The sequence below is a fragment of the Sceloporus occidentalis genome, unplaced genomic scaffold (assembly GCF_023333645.1).
Source record: "Sceloporus occidentalis isolate IW3139 unplaced genomic scaffold, rSceOcc1.0.p SCAF_101, whole genome shotgun sequence".
Lineage (NCBI taxonomy): Eukaryota > Metazoa > Chordata > Lepidosauria > Squamata > Phrynosomatidae > Sceloporus > Sceloporus occidentalis.
Window position 1 is genome coordinate 2,528,694 of NW_028317081.1, and position 17,371 is coordinate 2,546,064.

The 17,371-nt window shown below is 38.2% G+C and overlaps 1 protein-coding gene across 1 annotated transcript in view; it reads right to left on the reverse strand.

Moving 5' to 3' along the window:
• LOC149283966 (complement component C6-like) overlaps positions 1-7,626 on the reverse strand; it is a 32,324-nt gene extending 24,698 nt beyond the window's left edge. Inside the window, exons 1-4 of the mRNA XM_089497307.1 lie at positions 7,591-7,626; positions 6,209-6,363; positions 4,579-4,735; positions 1,731-1,875 (exon numbers count right to left, since the gene is read on the reverse strand). Of these exons, the coding sequence (XP_089353433.1) occupies positions 1,731-1,875; positions 4,579-4,735; positions 6,209-6,363; positions 7,591-7,626 (493 nt within the window). The remainder of the gene's footprint in view (positions 1-1,730; positions 1,876-4,578; positions 4,736-6,208; positions 6,364-7,590) is intronic.
• Between the last annotated feature and the right edge of the window lie 9,745 nt (positions 7,627-17,371).

Consider the following 17,371-nt stretch of genomic DNA (forward strand, 5'->3'; position numbering starts at 1 on the left):
GCAAATTTATCTAAACAAGATGTTACAGGAATTGTACATTTCCAAATTTGTGTTTTTTCTAACTTTTATTTCACAATCACTAATAGCTATACATTCTTTCATGTTGACACAAAAATTGGTGTTGCTGTTTTGGTCCTAGAGAAGATACTTCAAACATTTGGTGAATGTTGGGCCACTGGAAGGTATGACTCATTTCTTTGGACTTACAATATATTAAATGGGGACCTATTTCTTAAATAAAGTGGAAAAAATCCATAATAGACACTGAAAAATGCCCTGTAAAATAATGCATAAATGTTTTAAAACTCCCTCCCCACAATGAGATGTGTTAAATGTGTTATATTGAAATAAAAAGTCCTTTCTGGCAGTCAAAATTAATCCTATGAACTTCTTAATTCTCCACTCAATGTCACCGAACTACCAGAGTCACTTCCCTTACTATGTCCTTTAAAAAAAAAAAAAAAATCGGTGAAAACCAAGGAATTGTCCGTCCTGCAACTCCACATTATTGGACAACTGTGGAGAAGCGCTGAAAGGTGGTGAATATTTAGATTTAAACATTTTTTTCTAAAGAAACAAATATATTTTTGTAAAGAAACAAATATTTATCATTCTAAACATGTTATAAAGTAACTTTACTAAGATATATTAAATAATTATTGTGGCTTTATTCAGGTGTGATGAGAATATTCAGTTGGGAACAGTTGCATGCAGGTATTGCATTGTACAAAGCAAAGTATTGCTCACCCGTCAGACACGTGACATGCTGGGTTATTCTTGTTCTAACGTATAATACACCCGGATGGTTGTATGTATTGTTATAAACATTTTAAGCTAGAAACCCTAATCTAAAACAAGCTTACATTAGACTGTTGTGTGCAAATGTTTTATTTTTACTAACAATTATTGAGGTTTTTTAAGAAGACAATGCAATTTTCACATTGATTTAGTTTAATATAAAAAATATGAAGTTATCTCACTTTTCAAGTTCTCTGCAGAAGGTTCTATTAGACACTTAATTGCTAAACCATTTACTGCTCCAGGCAACCCAAATTGCTTTGCAGGGTATGGTATAAACAATTTCACAGTATGACACTGGTGGGATAAACACTGAAACCAAATGCAAACCTTTTGAGTGATGTTAGAAACCACTGGGTTAGTAATGAATGACCACTTTTAAAGGGGAATTGTCACAATGACTATATCCTGTGTTTTTTATTAGAAATCAGCAAATAGTTTAAAAATGTACGTAGGGAATTGAAGATCTTTGAATTAATTGTCCCTGTTTTCTCACTTCCCCTCCCCAAAAAACTAATAGGAGAGAGATAACTAGAAGGAAAGCTTGTTACTTCCTCATTATAAAAATGTGTCTTTAAGGCATATAGTGTATATAGCTTATTTTAATCTTATCTAGTCAGGAACTGTAAACTGTTCTACAGACATAAAGGAATACCCTGAAATTTTTTCCAATGAGCTGACCCTTAACATTTCAAATATTAACTCCATAACAAATTTTATTGTAGATCAATATTCTACTGAGAACCTGCCCATTCACCCTGTGATCACTTTAGGACCAACATTAAAATATACATATAACAGCATATATCATTAGTTCAAATAATATCAAATGGTCCCAAAAGTCTCAGGAAAAACCCATGTCTACCAGCCACACCAACTAAAAAGACCAATTCAATATTGGGAAGGTACGCATCATGCTTTTGAGACGTTACCTGAGTTACATTTAAATTTTCTTTCACAGTCAAGTTCTTCAATGTTGCAAATCTTTGATGGGATGCATTCTCGGGAATCAACCAACTGTCCTGTACAGATTTCTCCACCAAACTGAGCAGGGCGTTCTAGAGCACGTGTGCGGAACTGAAAGTAATTGACACATAATAAATATGTTTGCGTAACGAGTTGCTTGTTTTGGGGCAATGCCTTTTCACCATTTTTCGTTATTTATAAAAAGTGTCATTTAAGTATACACATTCTTTTAAAATATTAACAATTGTTGTTCACTAAACTATGAGTTTTCACACAACATGCTATGGAATATGAAGTATCAACTCCAGCGGTTCTCCTGGATGACTGGGTAGGGGCTGTAAAATTGCCAGTTAATGTCATGGAGCTTTCCTTAAAGTTCTCATGCCAAAGAAAAATGACAAGGTGTCACTTTATTGGGGGTAACGTTCCACCTATACAGTGTGGTATCCAGTTGGCTAAGAAATGTTTTTTTAAATTAAACCCCCTTCCATTATCTCTGTTCTGCTAATAAGGTTACAAATTACAAATATGGCTGCTTGGCATGGCATGCATATACACGCATAATTACCGTATATACTGTAAATATATCCCTTGTCTTATATTCAAGGTCATCTTATAATCAGACCTCAAATAGAGGTCTGACTACATGACTAAGATCCAGATCTCTTGCAGCGCTGCAGGGAACCTGGATCCTCCACTCTGGCAGCCAGTGGACATCTGTGCGATGCGCACAGAGAACCTCTGCTACTGCCAGCACTTACTCTAGGGCTGCTAGTCTGCATCACATGACCTTCCGGTGCTCCACCATAGAAGCCCCGGCGGAAATGCCGGCAGCAGCAGATGTTGTCATCCAGCAGCCGATGAACATTTGCGGGAATTCGCACAGACAACCTCCGCTGCTGCCTGCACTTCCGCCGGGGCTTCTATGACAGAGCACCGGCATGACATGACCTTCCGGTGCTCAGTCATAGAAGCCCTGGCAGAAGTGCCGTCCAGCAGCAGCGGAGGTTGTCTGGGAGTATCACACAGACATCCACCGGCAGCCCCCACTAGACACCAGGGAGTCTGAAGCACAGGGGACAAGTCTAGGGATGCATCGGTAAGTCGGGGCATGTGGGGGTATAATGGTTTTCTGGAGCCAGAGTGGTATACAGGGGTTAAAAGGCATATCAGGAAGGCAAAGTGGCATATAGGGGTTAAAAGGCATATCAGGGAGGCAGAGTGGCATATAGGGGTTATATAAGGAATATCTGGGGGCAGAGTGGCAAATAGAAGGTTAAAAGGCATGTCAGGGAGGCAGAGTGGCATAAAGGGGTGTATAAGGCATATCAGGGTGGCAAATGGGAGGTTAAAAGGCACACCTCAATCTCAATCACAGTTTGTATTAAATATGAAAAAATAGTTTACATGTGAAATAATATTTACTAGTAAAACTTTTTTTATATTGAGTAGTTTTATATTGAGGCTTTTTCTTTTTTTCCTAAATTAATATTAAAAAATTTTTGGGGGGGTCGTCTTATAATCGGGGTTGTCTTATAATTTAGCAAATACGGTACTAATTCAGCTGCTATTGACTACTACTCCCATTCGATAGCAAGTTCAAAATAAATGCTTACAGCAGCTCAGCTGCCATGAGTTACTTGTCCATAATTGATCAATGAAATTACTGTAATTTATACCGCAACTTGAATTTCTCCTATAGCGTTATTGAGGTCAAAATCTGAATGAAACTGAATGAAATATGTATAATTGCATTTAAACTAATGTATAATTACACAGATAAGAATTATTGCCTTGTTTGAACTTGTTCTTGATTGCTATGAAATAGCTAGTGCTGCAAAAAAATTTTAATTAATCCCTTTTTACCTTTCATTTCAAATTTACTTCACACATTGCTAATGTGAGCCTAGGGAGTTGAACTTGCAAAATAAATTTAGCCTGTATGCAGAGTAATAGAGAACAGTTTAAGACAAATTAAACATTGATATATCACATTGCTGGCATTGTATTGAAATATACGCTCTTGCAAATAATAAGTATTTTTTAGTGTTATGGAAAAAATTACAGACCATGCGTACAGGACCACACATACAAAGTCCACAAATGGAGTCTCCAAATAATTATACCTGTGTACTTGTGGGCTCTGGCCACCCCGAGTCTACCCTTGTGGAACATGGCCAGGATGTCGATGGGTGGTCCCACTGACCACATTCCTGCTGACGTTAGTGGGAATTCTCTCTGACATAGCGGGAAACACCCCCATCTATGGCCAGGGAAATTGGCAGGGAGTGGGGGGTGCCAGGACCCCCTTCCCGTGACCTTGAGGATTCAGATTTTGACCAGCCAAACCCGGAGGGTTTTATTCAATAAATAAGCAGCATGACAACAAGCACCAAATCAATGTTTCGGACCACATCGTGACCCTTTATCGGCCATGAAGCGGTAGACCTCGCACATTCAAAGGATAGGGATGCCTAGTGGTGAAGCCTGTCCTAGCATCACTCATTACAGAGTTCCAAACTGCATCTGGTGCAACATCAGCACAAGCGCTGTGTTAGGAGCTTCATGAAATGGGTTTCCATGGCTGAGCAGCTGCACACGAGCCAAAGCTTCTTACGCTGGCCCTCCATACCTTAAAGACATATAGCTCGTTTCAGTGCAGTCTATAGAGGCTGTACCAGCTCGGGCATGTAACTGGCCCATTAAGGAGCAGCAAACCAAGGTGATGTACCTAGTCGGCCTAAGTTAGGATACCTCACTATTAATATGCTTGCTAAAAATATTTACAATTTACCTACATTTAAATGTATTTACCTGTTTTCTGAGGCAAGGATCACAATCAGACCATGGTCCAAAATCACCAATTCTGCAATTGATTGGACATGGCTGCTCATTGCAGGATCGAGTCTCACGCTTGGTACACAATTGATCACAATTGTTTTTGTGGAAGTATTCATCGTAGACTATATGTCTGGGAACAAAATAAAAAAAAAACCATTAACAAATATTATAGCAGGTTTCAAACAGTGATTTGAGGCTATTATAGTTCACAACAACTGAGTACAGCATACTGTACTTGCTTAATGCGCTGGCTTTTCTGTTAATATAATACAGTATTTTCCAGAATATAAAGCACTTTTTATTTTCAGATACTCTAGCCAGGTTGGTCTTCAAAACTATTCCTTTTTTATATGATTTCTATATCTATGGTAGTAAGAAAGAAAGAAAAAAAGAAAGAGAGAGAGAGAGAGAAAGAAAGAATTCCATCCACAGTCCTCACTGTGGAGAGCTAGGAGCTCTGCTTTTTAAAGGCATGCAGGATATTTTACTTTATTTATGGCTGCATCAGGGTGACTGCCACCCCATGGGACCTAGGCCAGAGTATGTTGCGGCATCCAGTAACATAGACGTTGCTATTAGACAGGAAAATTCATGAAAATAGGGAAAGCTATTACATTTTTTGAAAATGGTGTTTTCTGGCGTTTCTCCTAAGATCTAATAAAACAAATGCAAACATGTTTACTTTTCTATGATTTTTCATAGTATGGGCCATGTTTAAAAAAGTTTGCTGGCTGTTTCAAACTGCTGCATTCCACAGAGATATAATCAGAAATCATGGGAAATGCAATTTACAGAAAATAACCTAGAAAAGTGGACTGAAGTGGTATGCTCTTGCATGCTAACATTTTGAAACCCACTCACTAAAATGTGAATCCGTGAGTTGCTTGCTCTTTTTTGAACTCACATCCAATGTTTAATACTTAAAAACTTTAAATGGACAACTTAACGTCCCTAGAACCTCTACAATAGAAGCATAAATATTAAAGTACTTTATGATCAGAACTCTATGGTCCGATTACTCTTGACACTAGCTTGCTGCTTGACGTGACAGTAAAGTGTTTCCATTAAAATCAATGGGAGTGCTTTCCACGCATGTCCCGAGCCAGGACTGGAGCTGACTGGTGGTAGATATGTCATGTGTGTCTGGTAGAACACATCACATCAACATTCAGCTGTGGGGTGGAGAAAGGAGCAAAGGCAAACGGGGATTCTGCAGAATCCGCCTATGCATTTGCAAAACAGACGTGAGAATTTAAAGGGACTGCACAGCTATCATATATATTAAAGTGCATATGATGGCTGGAGTGTCCCTTTGATAACATTAAAATAAAAATCATAATAATTAAGCGATGACTTTTCAGTGCTGGATTCAGTTATGGTTTATCTCAAAGGTTCCCCATGAAGAAAGTCTGAGGAACACATTACATAGCTATATGGAAGTACACAGTTGTATAAGCAATTATATATTTTGTGTTCTTTCTATACAATTGGATATATAACAGAATATGTCTTGTGCAATTGTAGTTGAAGGTTTCTCTGTATCACCAATATATTTAAAATGTCAGTAAAGCATAATGTTTGGACTGTTAAATATTCAACTTACCGTGATCTGCTCTGTGTCCCATGTTCACATGTTTTCGAACAGCTTGACCAAGATGACCATGGATAATGTTCACAAAAACATGATGATGCTTTTCCAAGCACAGAACTTATCACAAAAAATGCAAAATAAGCATGATAGCCCATTGGTCTTGAGACCTAAAAACAAAAATGAGAAATGTACAGTAAACACATACAACATTTGAAAACATAATAAATATTATCTATTAGACTTGTGCATTTGTATTCGGGTGAACATGAAAACAAACACGAAGGGTGCATTTTCGTTGTTCAGCTCGAATACTGAACATACGAACATGGCAGCTGCAAAACGTATACGAAGACACACAACACGAAGAATTTTAGTGTTCGTCTTCATCTTCGTTTACTAATCTCCCTGGCCCCTTCCCCTACCTTATCTGTGCAGCATCGCAGGGGTTAATGGGAGAAGAAATACATAGGTTCTCCCTCAGGAGTTAAAGGGCTGTGCGAGTGACTCTATTGGTCTCCCCCGGCCAAGTTGCTGGACCAACATTGGTTGATGGCAGAGGAGGCCACTGCCGGTGACCAATAAAGTAGCTTGTAAAGGACCTTTAAAATTCTGGCGCCAAAGTTGCTGTGTAGTGCGTACCGCGTTAACCCCATATGAACCACTTATACAAAAAACATAAAAAAACGAACACAAAGAATGTACATGAATATTCGCCCAAACCGAACACAGGAACAGCCAAATATTCGTGGAATACGAAGATTTTTTTTCACCACGAAGACGAACTCAAAGAGTTGCCCGGCGCCCAAGTCTATTATCTAAGCCTAACAGATAGGCCTTCAAGGTACACATAGTAAAAAAAATATGAATGCTCTTTAAATACACCCAGAACTCTATTCAATAATCCATGTTAAAAGTAGACGTTACAAGAAAATGCAGATAACATGCTAAAATCAGACTCACTAGGGCACTTCAACTCCCAGGGAACAAATCTGAATAACAATCACTAACTGCTCAGATACTCCTAGAGCCATAACCCCGCTGCTTTCTCTAGCCTTAAAGCTCTTACTCATCGTATTCACCATGTACTGTTTTGTAACTAAGAATATTTGCCATAAAAGTGCATTTATATTTTTCCTTGCGCCACTATGTACATAAAAAGTCAGGGAGACTCACAAGTATGTTGCTGGTGTGAAAACTGGAAAAAAAATTACACAAAAAGATGTGTCCAAAATGTAAATCTGTGAATGAAAAGAAACACAATTAATACATAAAATAATAATAATATTTGTTGAACTTTTGTGCAAAAAAAATGACTTCTGCTTTGGAAGTGACCATATTGCATCCACAATGACAAAGCCCTTATAACATGGGTAACAAATCAAAAAGTAACATACCGTTTGTCTTTGTGTGCACGTCTTAGGCATGTCCATACTGGCATAAGTATATTTCATTTGCTTGATCTGAAGCATCTATTAATTCTGTTTTCAGATATCATGATCTCACATTCATTGTGCCATTCATGCACTTCTGACACCTTTATATATCACCTCACACCTCATCCTTGTGTTATTGCATCCAGGACGACTGCTTTTATTTGTCATGTTATGTTGGTTATTATGTCATTGCGGAATATGGCAGCATTGACAGTAGTTTATATAATTTGCATTCGTGCATGACAAACAGAGTTGGGAAATAAATCTGAATTAATGTAAGAGTCCAGTGCCCAGCGAGGTGGTTCAGGTAGGTTTAAAAAAATATAAAAAGTTCCACAAACCTTTAGAAACGACATGAAACTGCTTGTTCCACTGGCCTTGACTTTTGAAACCAGGAAATATGTTGCATTTAACAACTACACAGACACATTTTATTTATTCACAAATGATTTTAACCTTTTTTCATTTTGTACTATGTATAGCGTCATTACATACGTTGCTCCTCTGAGATACCACATAGCACAAAGTTGTACATTTTTTTCGGGGATCATAGGGATAACTGACTGCACTGTATTTTAGAAAAGCAAGCAATGTTTCCCTTGCAAGCTCTGCTTATTTGGTTTCCTGAAGACTTCTAGTTGGCCCAGGACCAGATATGTATGTGCATTGGGAATATTTACTGAATCTAGCATAAGCCTGCCATGGTAGCCTGTAGACAACCAAGATTGATAGCTCATGAAGAGACCTGGCAAATAAATAATTCACATAGAAACAATTCGAATATGTGACTCAAACATTTTGAGTTTTTTCACATTTGTGGATTGTGAAGTCAAATACAACATTTAATATAACCTTCTGGATCACTAAACTCTAATGCAGAAATATAGTAAAATTAGATTTACTACACAGAAACATGGAATTTGAGAGCAGATAACAACCATTCGGCCCATCTTGTCTTAGATTTAGGATAGCTTAAAACTATCCTATGAATGTTTAAATTCCTTCACTGTATTAGACTCTACCACTACTGATAGGAGGCCATTTCAGTTATCTAATACCTCTCAGTAAAGCAAAATAAAATATTATACCCAAAAGAAAAAAATGCAAAAGCTAAATGGTTTAACACAATTCTATTTTGTTTGCTCAATCATGCAGAAGGGTAACATAAAATGGTAGGGCTCCATTCCAAGCTATCTTGAAAGTCACATTTCTCAATTAATTTTCCTGATTTTGAGTTAAATGGTTGCTTGTCATCCATGTCACAATGCATGTGTGAAACCAGCACTCATTTATGCACCCATATAATGGAGCACATAAACACCAATTTTGCAAGAAAATAACTCAGTATTAAGAGAACAAACACCTGACTTGCAACTGATAATAAATTATAACAAAAGCCATTAGCCGCATATGTAGTTAGTGCCAACTTCAACATTCCTCTTGTTCCAGAAATTGAAGTAATAGATAAATAGCTCTGACATGAACATTAATGAAATAGAAACAATATAAAAAAGTACTGATGCATATGAACATGCCTTACATACCTTAATGTCTCATATTCTTGTAAACACTTTGCTGAAGGGTGCCGTAGCAGGGATTCTATCCGTTCCCAAGTTTGAAGACTATATTCTCCTAAATGTGACTCTCTCTATAGGTGACCTACCGTCAGATTTGGAAATAAAAGTCCAGGGTTTCTATTTGCGCTGGTTAATCTTACACTAATCCCCCATCTAACCCACTCCCATTTGCTAAAAGCAAATATATTGTACACAAAGACAATGGTTTATTTATGTAACATAAATATAGTAGGTATAGGTAGAACATTAACTGTGTGATGGCTGTTTATTTAGCGGTGATGATTTTTTTTAACCTCAACTACAAATTTGTGAAATGAATTGCATAGGAAGCCAAAATAAATCTTTATTCAACCCTAAAACAACAAAAGGTTAACCGGAAGAGTTGAAACAGGATATGATGGGAAATCATATTACCCTTTTCAAGATTCAGTCTAAAATCTAAAATTTACTTCATAATCTCACTACACGCATGGGTTTATCTGTATCTGGAATTCTTTAATGACTCTTCTATATTTTAAAATACCATATTTTAAGATATGTTAAACATTCTGTGCATACGCCAGTGACTGTTCAGATCAAATTCTATGCACACATTCCTCTATATTTGGGCACGTTTTAGGGTTCTACTCACTAAAGGGAAAGCTGATACAAAAGTTGTAATTTCTACTTTTTCACTTATTGTGATTAATAGGCAATCCCAGTGAGCGAGTTCAAACTACAACTCTAGAGCAAACCCTCCTTCCAACTTTCCTTTTAGTGAATAATCCCAATCTCTTATTTGTTAGCTGATTTTATTATTGCAGCCCAGACTTTTCAGGGAACAATGTTTGGTCTTCAAGCAATTGGGTCTTCAATTGCGTACTCTGAGATTTAAACAATGCCTCTTTGGTTCTATGGATACATGATTGTATCCTGGCCTAGGTCTATGGTGGCAGGTATCTTGGGTGATCAGGCCACCCAGTGTGCAGCACCTCAACAGGACAGTTACAGGGGAAATCTCTGATCTACCCAGCCAGCCCATATATACTACGGCTTGGCACAGCCTTCTTACACTACACTAAAACCGAGATATGATGTTGAGGTATGCCGAGATATATAAAAAGGAGATGGCGGCGACAGAGAGAGAGATGTTGTCCTAGACGAGGCCTAGGGCACTGCAGTGCCAAATGTAAATACACTACTGTATGGATAGATAGGTGAACTAAAGCAATATCATATCTATCTATCTATCATCTATCTATCTATCTATCTATATATATTGTGTCTTTGTGTCTGTGTTGCTGCCTGTATTTGTGTGTAGTTAAATTAAAACCTGCAAAAGAAGACCTGGCCTTGTGCCCCCTCTATTAAATCCAAGGCTAAAATAAAACTGTTGGCTTTCATCTGGTAAGTCCGCTGAGTATATAAACAAGGGTTTATTTGCCTTCTCCTTGTCTGCAATGTTTACTCGAACTGTCCTGGTGTTCATCCAGCTGGATTCCTGTATGATTTCAGTAACTGATCAACAGCATTGGAAAACATTTACCGTGTATTTCTCAAAGGTTGGGGAAATGTCTGAAAAGCAAATTAATAGAGCCATCTATTAATGAGTTAGAAGAACTGCAGTAATGAGCTAGGTAAGCCTAGTATAATAATTACTCAAGAGTAATCTCGGTTTAATGTACATGTTGAGATTTTTTTACCTACAGTATATTAACTCCACTACCTTCTTCAGTAATTGTATGGAAACTGTGCATAGTAGAATAGGGAAGTGCACCACAATGGGCTTTTAATTGAGTCAGTTAAAACAAATCTATAATTTTTCTAGTTATTTTTTAGTTATTATAAAATATAAGTAATTGTTCCATAAAGAGGATGTTTTTAATTACACTCCAGTTGTTAAAATATGTTCTGTATGCCTGTCTGTAGAAATCCAAATTGTTTGGGATAGGACCAGGGGAGGGCTGGCAGCCTAAGGCCTGGGGGCAAGTCAAGTGAAGTGGCTCCGCCCCCTCGCACTCACCTTTCACCCCTCACGCTGCTCCCATCACTATGCGGCCATCAGACTGCTGGAAAACTTATCTAAACGGCTGCTGGGTGCTGATGCCACCGGCCAGAGGTACTTTAATCCTTTTTTTTATTTATTTAATATGCCGGATCGGCTTGCCATATTAAAAATAAATAAAGTATTAAAGTAGCACCGGCTGGCAGCATCAGCATGCAGCGGCCGTTTAGATTCGATTTCCAACAATCTGATGGCCGCATAGTGATGGGAGCAGCGTGAGGGGTGAAAGGTGAGTGCGAGGGGGCGGAGCTTTCACCCCTCACGCTGCTCCCATCACTTGGCGGCCATCGCATACGGCCGCTGGGTGCTGATGCCGCCTGCCGGCGCTGCTTTAATACTATTTTTTTTCATTTAATAGCCGATCCGGCTTGCCATATTCAATTTGAAAAAAAAAGTATTAAAGTTGCGCCGGCCGGCGGCATCAGCACCCAGCGGCCGTTTAGATTATATTTCGGGCGGCCTGGGGGACAATTGACCCCCTGCCCCCCGGCCCAGCCCGCCCCTGGATAGGACTAATGTAATTATAAAGTCAAGTAATCCCATGTCAAATTATTTTTGTGGTGCTGGACTCTGGTACTTACTTTTAAGCAAAACGGGAACGAGAGACTTTGTTTAAAATGAAACTTAGACCCCTGAATTATAGTTTTACTTTTGATGCATATTGAAATCTATTTTGTATGGATACCAATACATTTAAATGCATGCAAATAAGGATTAGAAACTGAGATGCTCTGTCATACAATACAAGTTGCTAAAAGTGGTGTGAAGATCAGACCACCTCTGGAGCTACAACATTTTCTAAAGGTAAACATCTCTTTTTAAAGCTAAAGAATAAATATGTGCAAATCATTTTAAGATCAAGTCTTCATTGGTGGGGATGCATAGGAGGACCAGAGTTTTGGTTGCTTCCATTGAAAGCAGGAAGTATCAGTTTGTAATTATGACAGGCGCATAGTCGAACTGTGGGCCCTCTGGCAAAAAGCCAACCAGAATACCCAACCCCCCAAATAAGACACAGACACCAGAATTGCAGTGAAAAATTATTTATAAGTCCACAGCTTAAAAAACCTAATTTACAAAAATCATTGTCATACAAAAAACAATAGAATAATAATAGCCCGACACCACCCACACCATGACAATGACCCAAACAATAAATTAACAGTGACCAAAAACATAACAATAAAGTGCCAGATACCCGTACACCCCCAGGTTCTGAGCCACAGACCAGCTCGAAACCTACAAAACATAACAACCAACAACCTTTCATTAACTTTTTCCATGAAAACTCCCATTCAAAACTCTCCAAACTTGCCTCTCCACCCCGCCGCTGTGACAAAACGGGAAACCCCCCCGAAATCAGAAATAGGGAGGGAGGGAGGGAGGGACAACAACACGTCTGACAAGCAGATTATAAATGTTATAACCAAAATGTCTACCACCTGTTTATATAACCCAGCCCCTAATCTAACTAACCAATAAAATTAAAACAAAACCCTATAGGCCCACCTCCTAGCACTGTCAGGGCCCCCTCCGCTAAGCTGCGCTTGCTCCAGTGGCTTCATTATTTGCTTGCCTATGCTGTACTTGACATTTGAACTCAAGGGTTGATTATTCATTTCGTATTAGTTTTAGTATGTAATTATTATTATGATGATTATTATTATTTATTGATTTATGCAGTCCCGTCATATTCTGCAGCTTTGTACAATGGGGAACAGGACATAACAAGTAATGTAGCACATAACAATTATGACTTACAAAATAAGATATGGAGGGCAGTGCTCAGACAAGCTTACAATCTAATTTAAGCATTAGCAAAACCATTGTTCAGATATCATACATGTGATTGACTGCTGCTACTCCCATTGCTTTTAATGGATTGTTGTTGTTTTTTTACTAAGGTATGCTCCTTGCCTTCAGTAGAGGCAGCTGGAGGAGTAGTTAAACAAGACAAAAGTCTTATTTCCCAACTCCAGTAACTCTAGAATGGCTCCACTGATTTGCATTCAGTAACATGCACTGTATTTCATGCCACATTGACTCAAATATGCATTTAGCATGGAAATATCGATATGACACAGAGGTCCTAGAACATTATTAATACCAATTCTGGGAATTTCAACCCCTTAAGGATCAAAGCTATTTTACGCTTCAGGAGAAATTTATGTCGACTTTAATTTCCCTCTTTCTCGTTTTATGTACTGATATAATTATAGTGTCTACCATAATTTTAAATATAAAAAGGTAATACTATGCTATATTAAGCAATGTCATTCACCAAGTACTGTAATATTCCAGATACAGATGTTTTGTTGGGCCAATCACCATTTAGGTTTCTACATCTTACTAAAATTCACCACAAATGTTACCGTATAGCAAATAAACCAATTTGACAGTGTTTCATTTATAAAAAAACCAAAACTTTACTTTTCCTACAGGCAGATGTTTATTTAACTCGTTCAGATGTCAGAATAAGATCTAGAATCATCAGAAGAGCTAATTATCGCCTGAAGATCAGTTTTCTATGTTGGTAGAGACCCTTCACATCCATATTTGTCTTTTGACTTCTTTTATAAGGATAGTTTAGGCTTCATTATATAACTGACACATTTCCTAAATTATTCTCAGCCTGGCTTCTTCTCTCTAGCTCAACGTATTCCCGTCTGTTAATGTATTCATTAATTAATGTCGAGAGACACCTTTTCACTCCTGAGACACTTTTGAAATATGAATTAGAAAAGGTTAACAACCCATTGAGACATTTAGACTTCTCACTCAATCATGTCAAACTACACTTTGGACGCACACAAATACTGTTAATGCTGTGTTACTTAGTAACGCCCAACTTTAGAAGAATAAAACAATATAAAATAGATGCACAAAGACATAACAAGATAATGCCAACAATTTGTAAAAATGTTAAATATTTAAGAAAGCCATAAAAGGAATATGTTTAAAATGTTCAATTGTAAATATAGAATTAAGGAAATATTTGAATGATAACTGCGATTTACAAGAATTCTGGAATTGTCAACAGTGATCAAGATGTTAGGAATTTTGGCCAGAAGTGTCGGCGCTTCAGATAATGGGATGCATGGTGTGTGCATCCATGATGCATTAGAGAAAGACAGTTGGTAAGGCGAGTAAGAAGACAGGGTTAACGGTCAGGAAAGGAAATATAGATTAGAATGTCGTATGTGTATAGGTAGTACTGAGTACCAAAGGTAGCTATTAGTTGTTCAATAGAGCAGGTGTACATGGAGAAAACTAGCCCTAGAATGGAGGTCTTAGGGATACCAATAGATAAGTATAGTGGAGGGAAAGTTCCATAAAAGGAAACACGGGAGGTACAGTTAGAGAGGTATGATTTGATCCAAGAAAAAGTCACATCATGGACGCCATGAGCTGAAGGACGAGGTTGATCAACAGTGCGGGCTGTCTTAATAAAGACAGAAACCATCTATAAACATGGATGTTGAGCTGTGATTACTGAGGTGCATACAATGAAACACCCCTGCCTGAGGAAGAAACAGGTGACGTGAGGGTTGTAACTGTGTTAAAGATGCTAGACCTTATCACACAAACATGAGAGCATGGAGCTGCTATGAAGACATTATTTTAGCCTTCTCCTCAAGGACTAAAGGCAACACACCCATGCAGCAACAGGTACTGTTGGAATATATCTTCAGTGCAGTACGACTTTATACCTAACTGACCGTTACTTGTAATGTGTGATTTTACTGATCTTCTTAGCTAAATTGAGGTACTGCCAAACTCTGGGGCTGTGGATCTCCAGATGGATGTAACGTCAGATTAAGTTAGTCACAGGGCTAGAGTAAAACATTTCGACACCAAGTTTGTCACAAGACCAAACACTAAAACATATCATACGTATTGCACCATGTTCATTCTTTTTGTGACAATTGACCTGGTTTAGGATTTCTGTCTAGCCAAAGATGTAGCAAGTATTGATGACATTAAATGTTATGTTGAGTGATATTAAATGAATAATGAAAAGAAATTATGCAATGGATAACGTGGCAGCGCATGTATTTTGATAAGAGCAATGGTAAGATACAGTATTAAATACAAGTATCGGGAAGACATATGGAAAGCATATATGGACACCTTTTACAAGGGGGTGACCCCAAAAGGTATTTCATAGTTCGGGACCTTGGTATAACCAGGTATTGTGACTTTATCAACCTTACTATATTTGAGTGGCAGTTTTTAACCACTTTTAATCATTTTTTATGATGAATAAATTGTACATTGGGGAACATTTATGCATGGAAAGACAGACAACATGTAATCTTGTTTTGTACACTTAGAAAATCACTATTACATTACATATGAAAAGGCCAACTAGAATGGACACAGCTGACCCCAATGTCCTTTATTTAAGCAAACAAACCAACCAGTGCTGTGTACAGATACCATAACACTAGCTTTTCACTTTATAATCAAAAGAAGTATAATTAATTTGGGAGGATGAACTGGGCAAAAAAACCCAATGATTTTAGTATCATGTGCTGTTAACTAGACCTGCCAGTCTTCAATCCTACATTTTATAATTCTGTGCAGATTTAAATAGTACAGATGTATTAAACCCCCCACTTATGTGTATGCCATGGCAGCATGCATCTCATTTTATTATTCTTGCATATGTTACTACTGTCCTTTAGTGCAAGCCAACTGATGTTCACATCCGCTGTAATGATGGAAAGAGAAATCAGCTAATTTCAATTAAAGAAACCAATTCTTATGTTGTGATTTCTTTGCCATGGATCTCAGCATTTGTAAAATTAAATTGCACCAAAATTTTAAACTATTCCCATAACTAACACACCAATTTTCAAAAAAGCATGAGCTATAGCTAGGTGTAGTTACATTAGGTACATTAGTTTAGCAACTCTAAAAACTGTGTCATGCCCCCCTCACCCTTACCTGCTCTCCCCAGCTGTCCTCCATTACTGCAGGTCGTCCAAAAGCTCCTCGATAGCGTTAGCCTGGAAGCGGTAGAGCGGTAGGCCAAAACCACGGCCTAAGCATTAACTATTCACCAATAGTGCTCACACACATAAACAGTGAACCAGGTGCTGTGGAATCAGTTCTCTCTGACAACCAATCCAGTGAGGAGCTTGTTCAACACAGGGGAGGAGTAGATACCTGCAGCACTATAAAAACCCCTCAGACTGTGACGACTTTACTCCAGTGTTTCAGAACTTTGGTTCCTGTATGTCAGTGGACTCCAGATTCCTGTTCTTCTCTGCTCGCCTTGCTACAGACCCTTTTTTGGATTCTCTGGTATTTGACCTTTGGCTCTCCTATTGGACTACCCCACTTGTCTATTTCCTAACCCTAGCTTGGACTACCGTTTTCTCTGAACGCCACTGCCCCCTGACCTATTGGACTGTTCCTGACATGGACTGCCCTCTGCTCTTGCGCTCCAAACCCAATCCTGACACTATGTGAAAGTTCCCCTTTAAAGTGTATTTCTCCCAAATCCTACATGTCGCAGGTTCCTGATAAACCCATATAGTGCTGTTCATTGGCTACAACGTTCAAGATACCATGGGAGAAGTTTGGGAGTTCTCTAGCTTTTTTCTCTGTACTACATACAGTATACTGTTGATTACATTTTTTGTCAGTCCTCTTTGCCAAATACCACATAATTACATGAAAGAAATAGGAAATTTGAATTTTTAGACGCACCACGGGTTAAATATGGTTGCTTTCTATTGTGTTTGCATCGACTTTTTATCAAGACAAAAGTCTGTATTATATGCTTGGGTAAAAGCATTTTCCATATGTAGCTGTTGGTTTATGACATCATTATTTCCAATCTATTTTCAGATTGTTTCAGGTTGTTTGGAATAACCAACCATGTAAGGTATGGGTATGATATCAAAGTATTTTTCTAAAATAATGCTGGCCAGATTGCCATGCCCTCACTAAATTCCTGACATCATACTGGTTGATTGGCCAAAAAGTTCAGTAGAGAAAGTATGTGTTTGAGCCCAAAATAGGCATATCTGGAAACTCCCTAGGGCCTTTCCTTTCGTGGATGACCTATGGAAGGAAAATGGGCAGGGAGTAGGCAGAACATAAGGTGGGT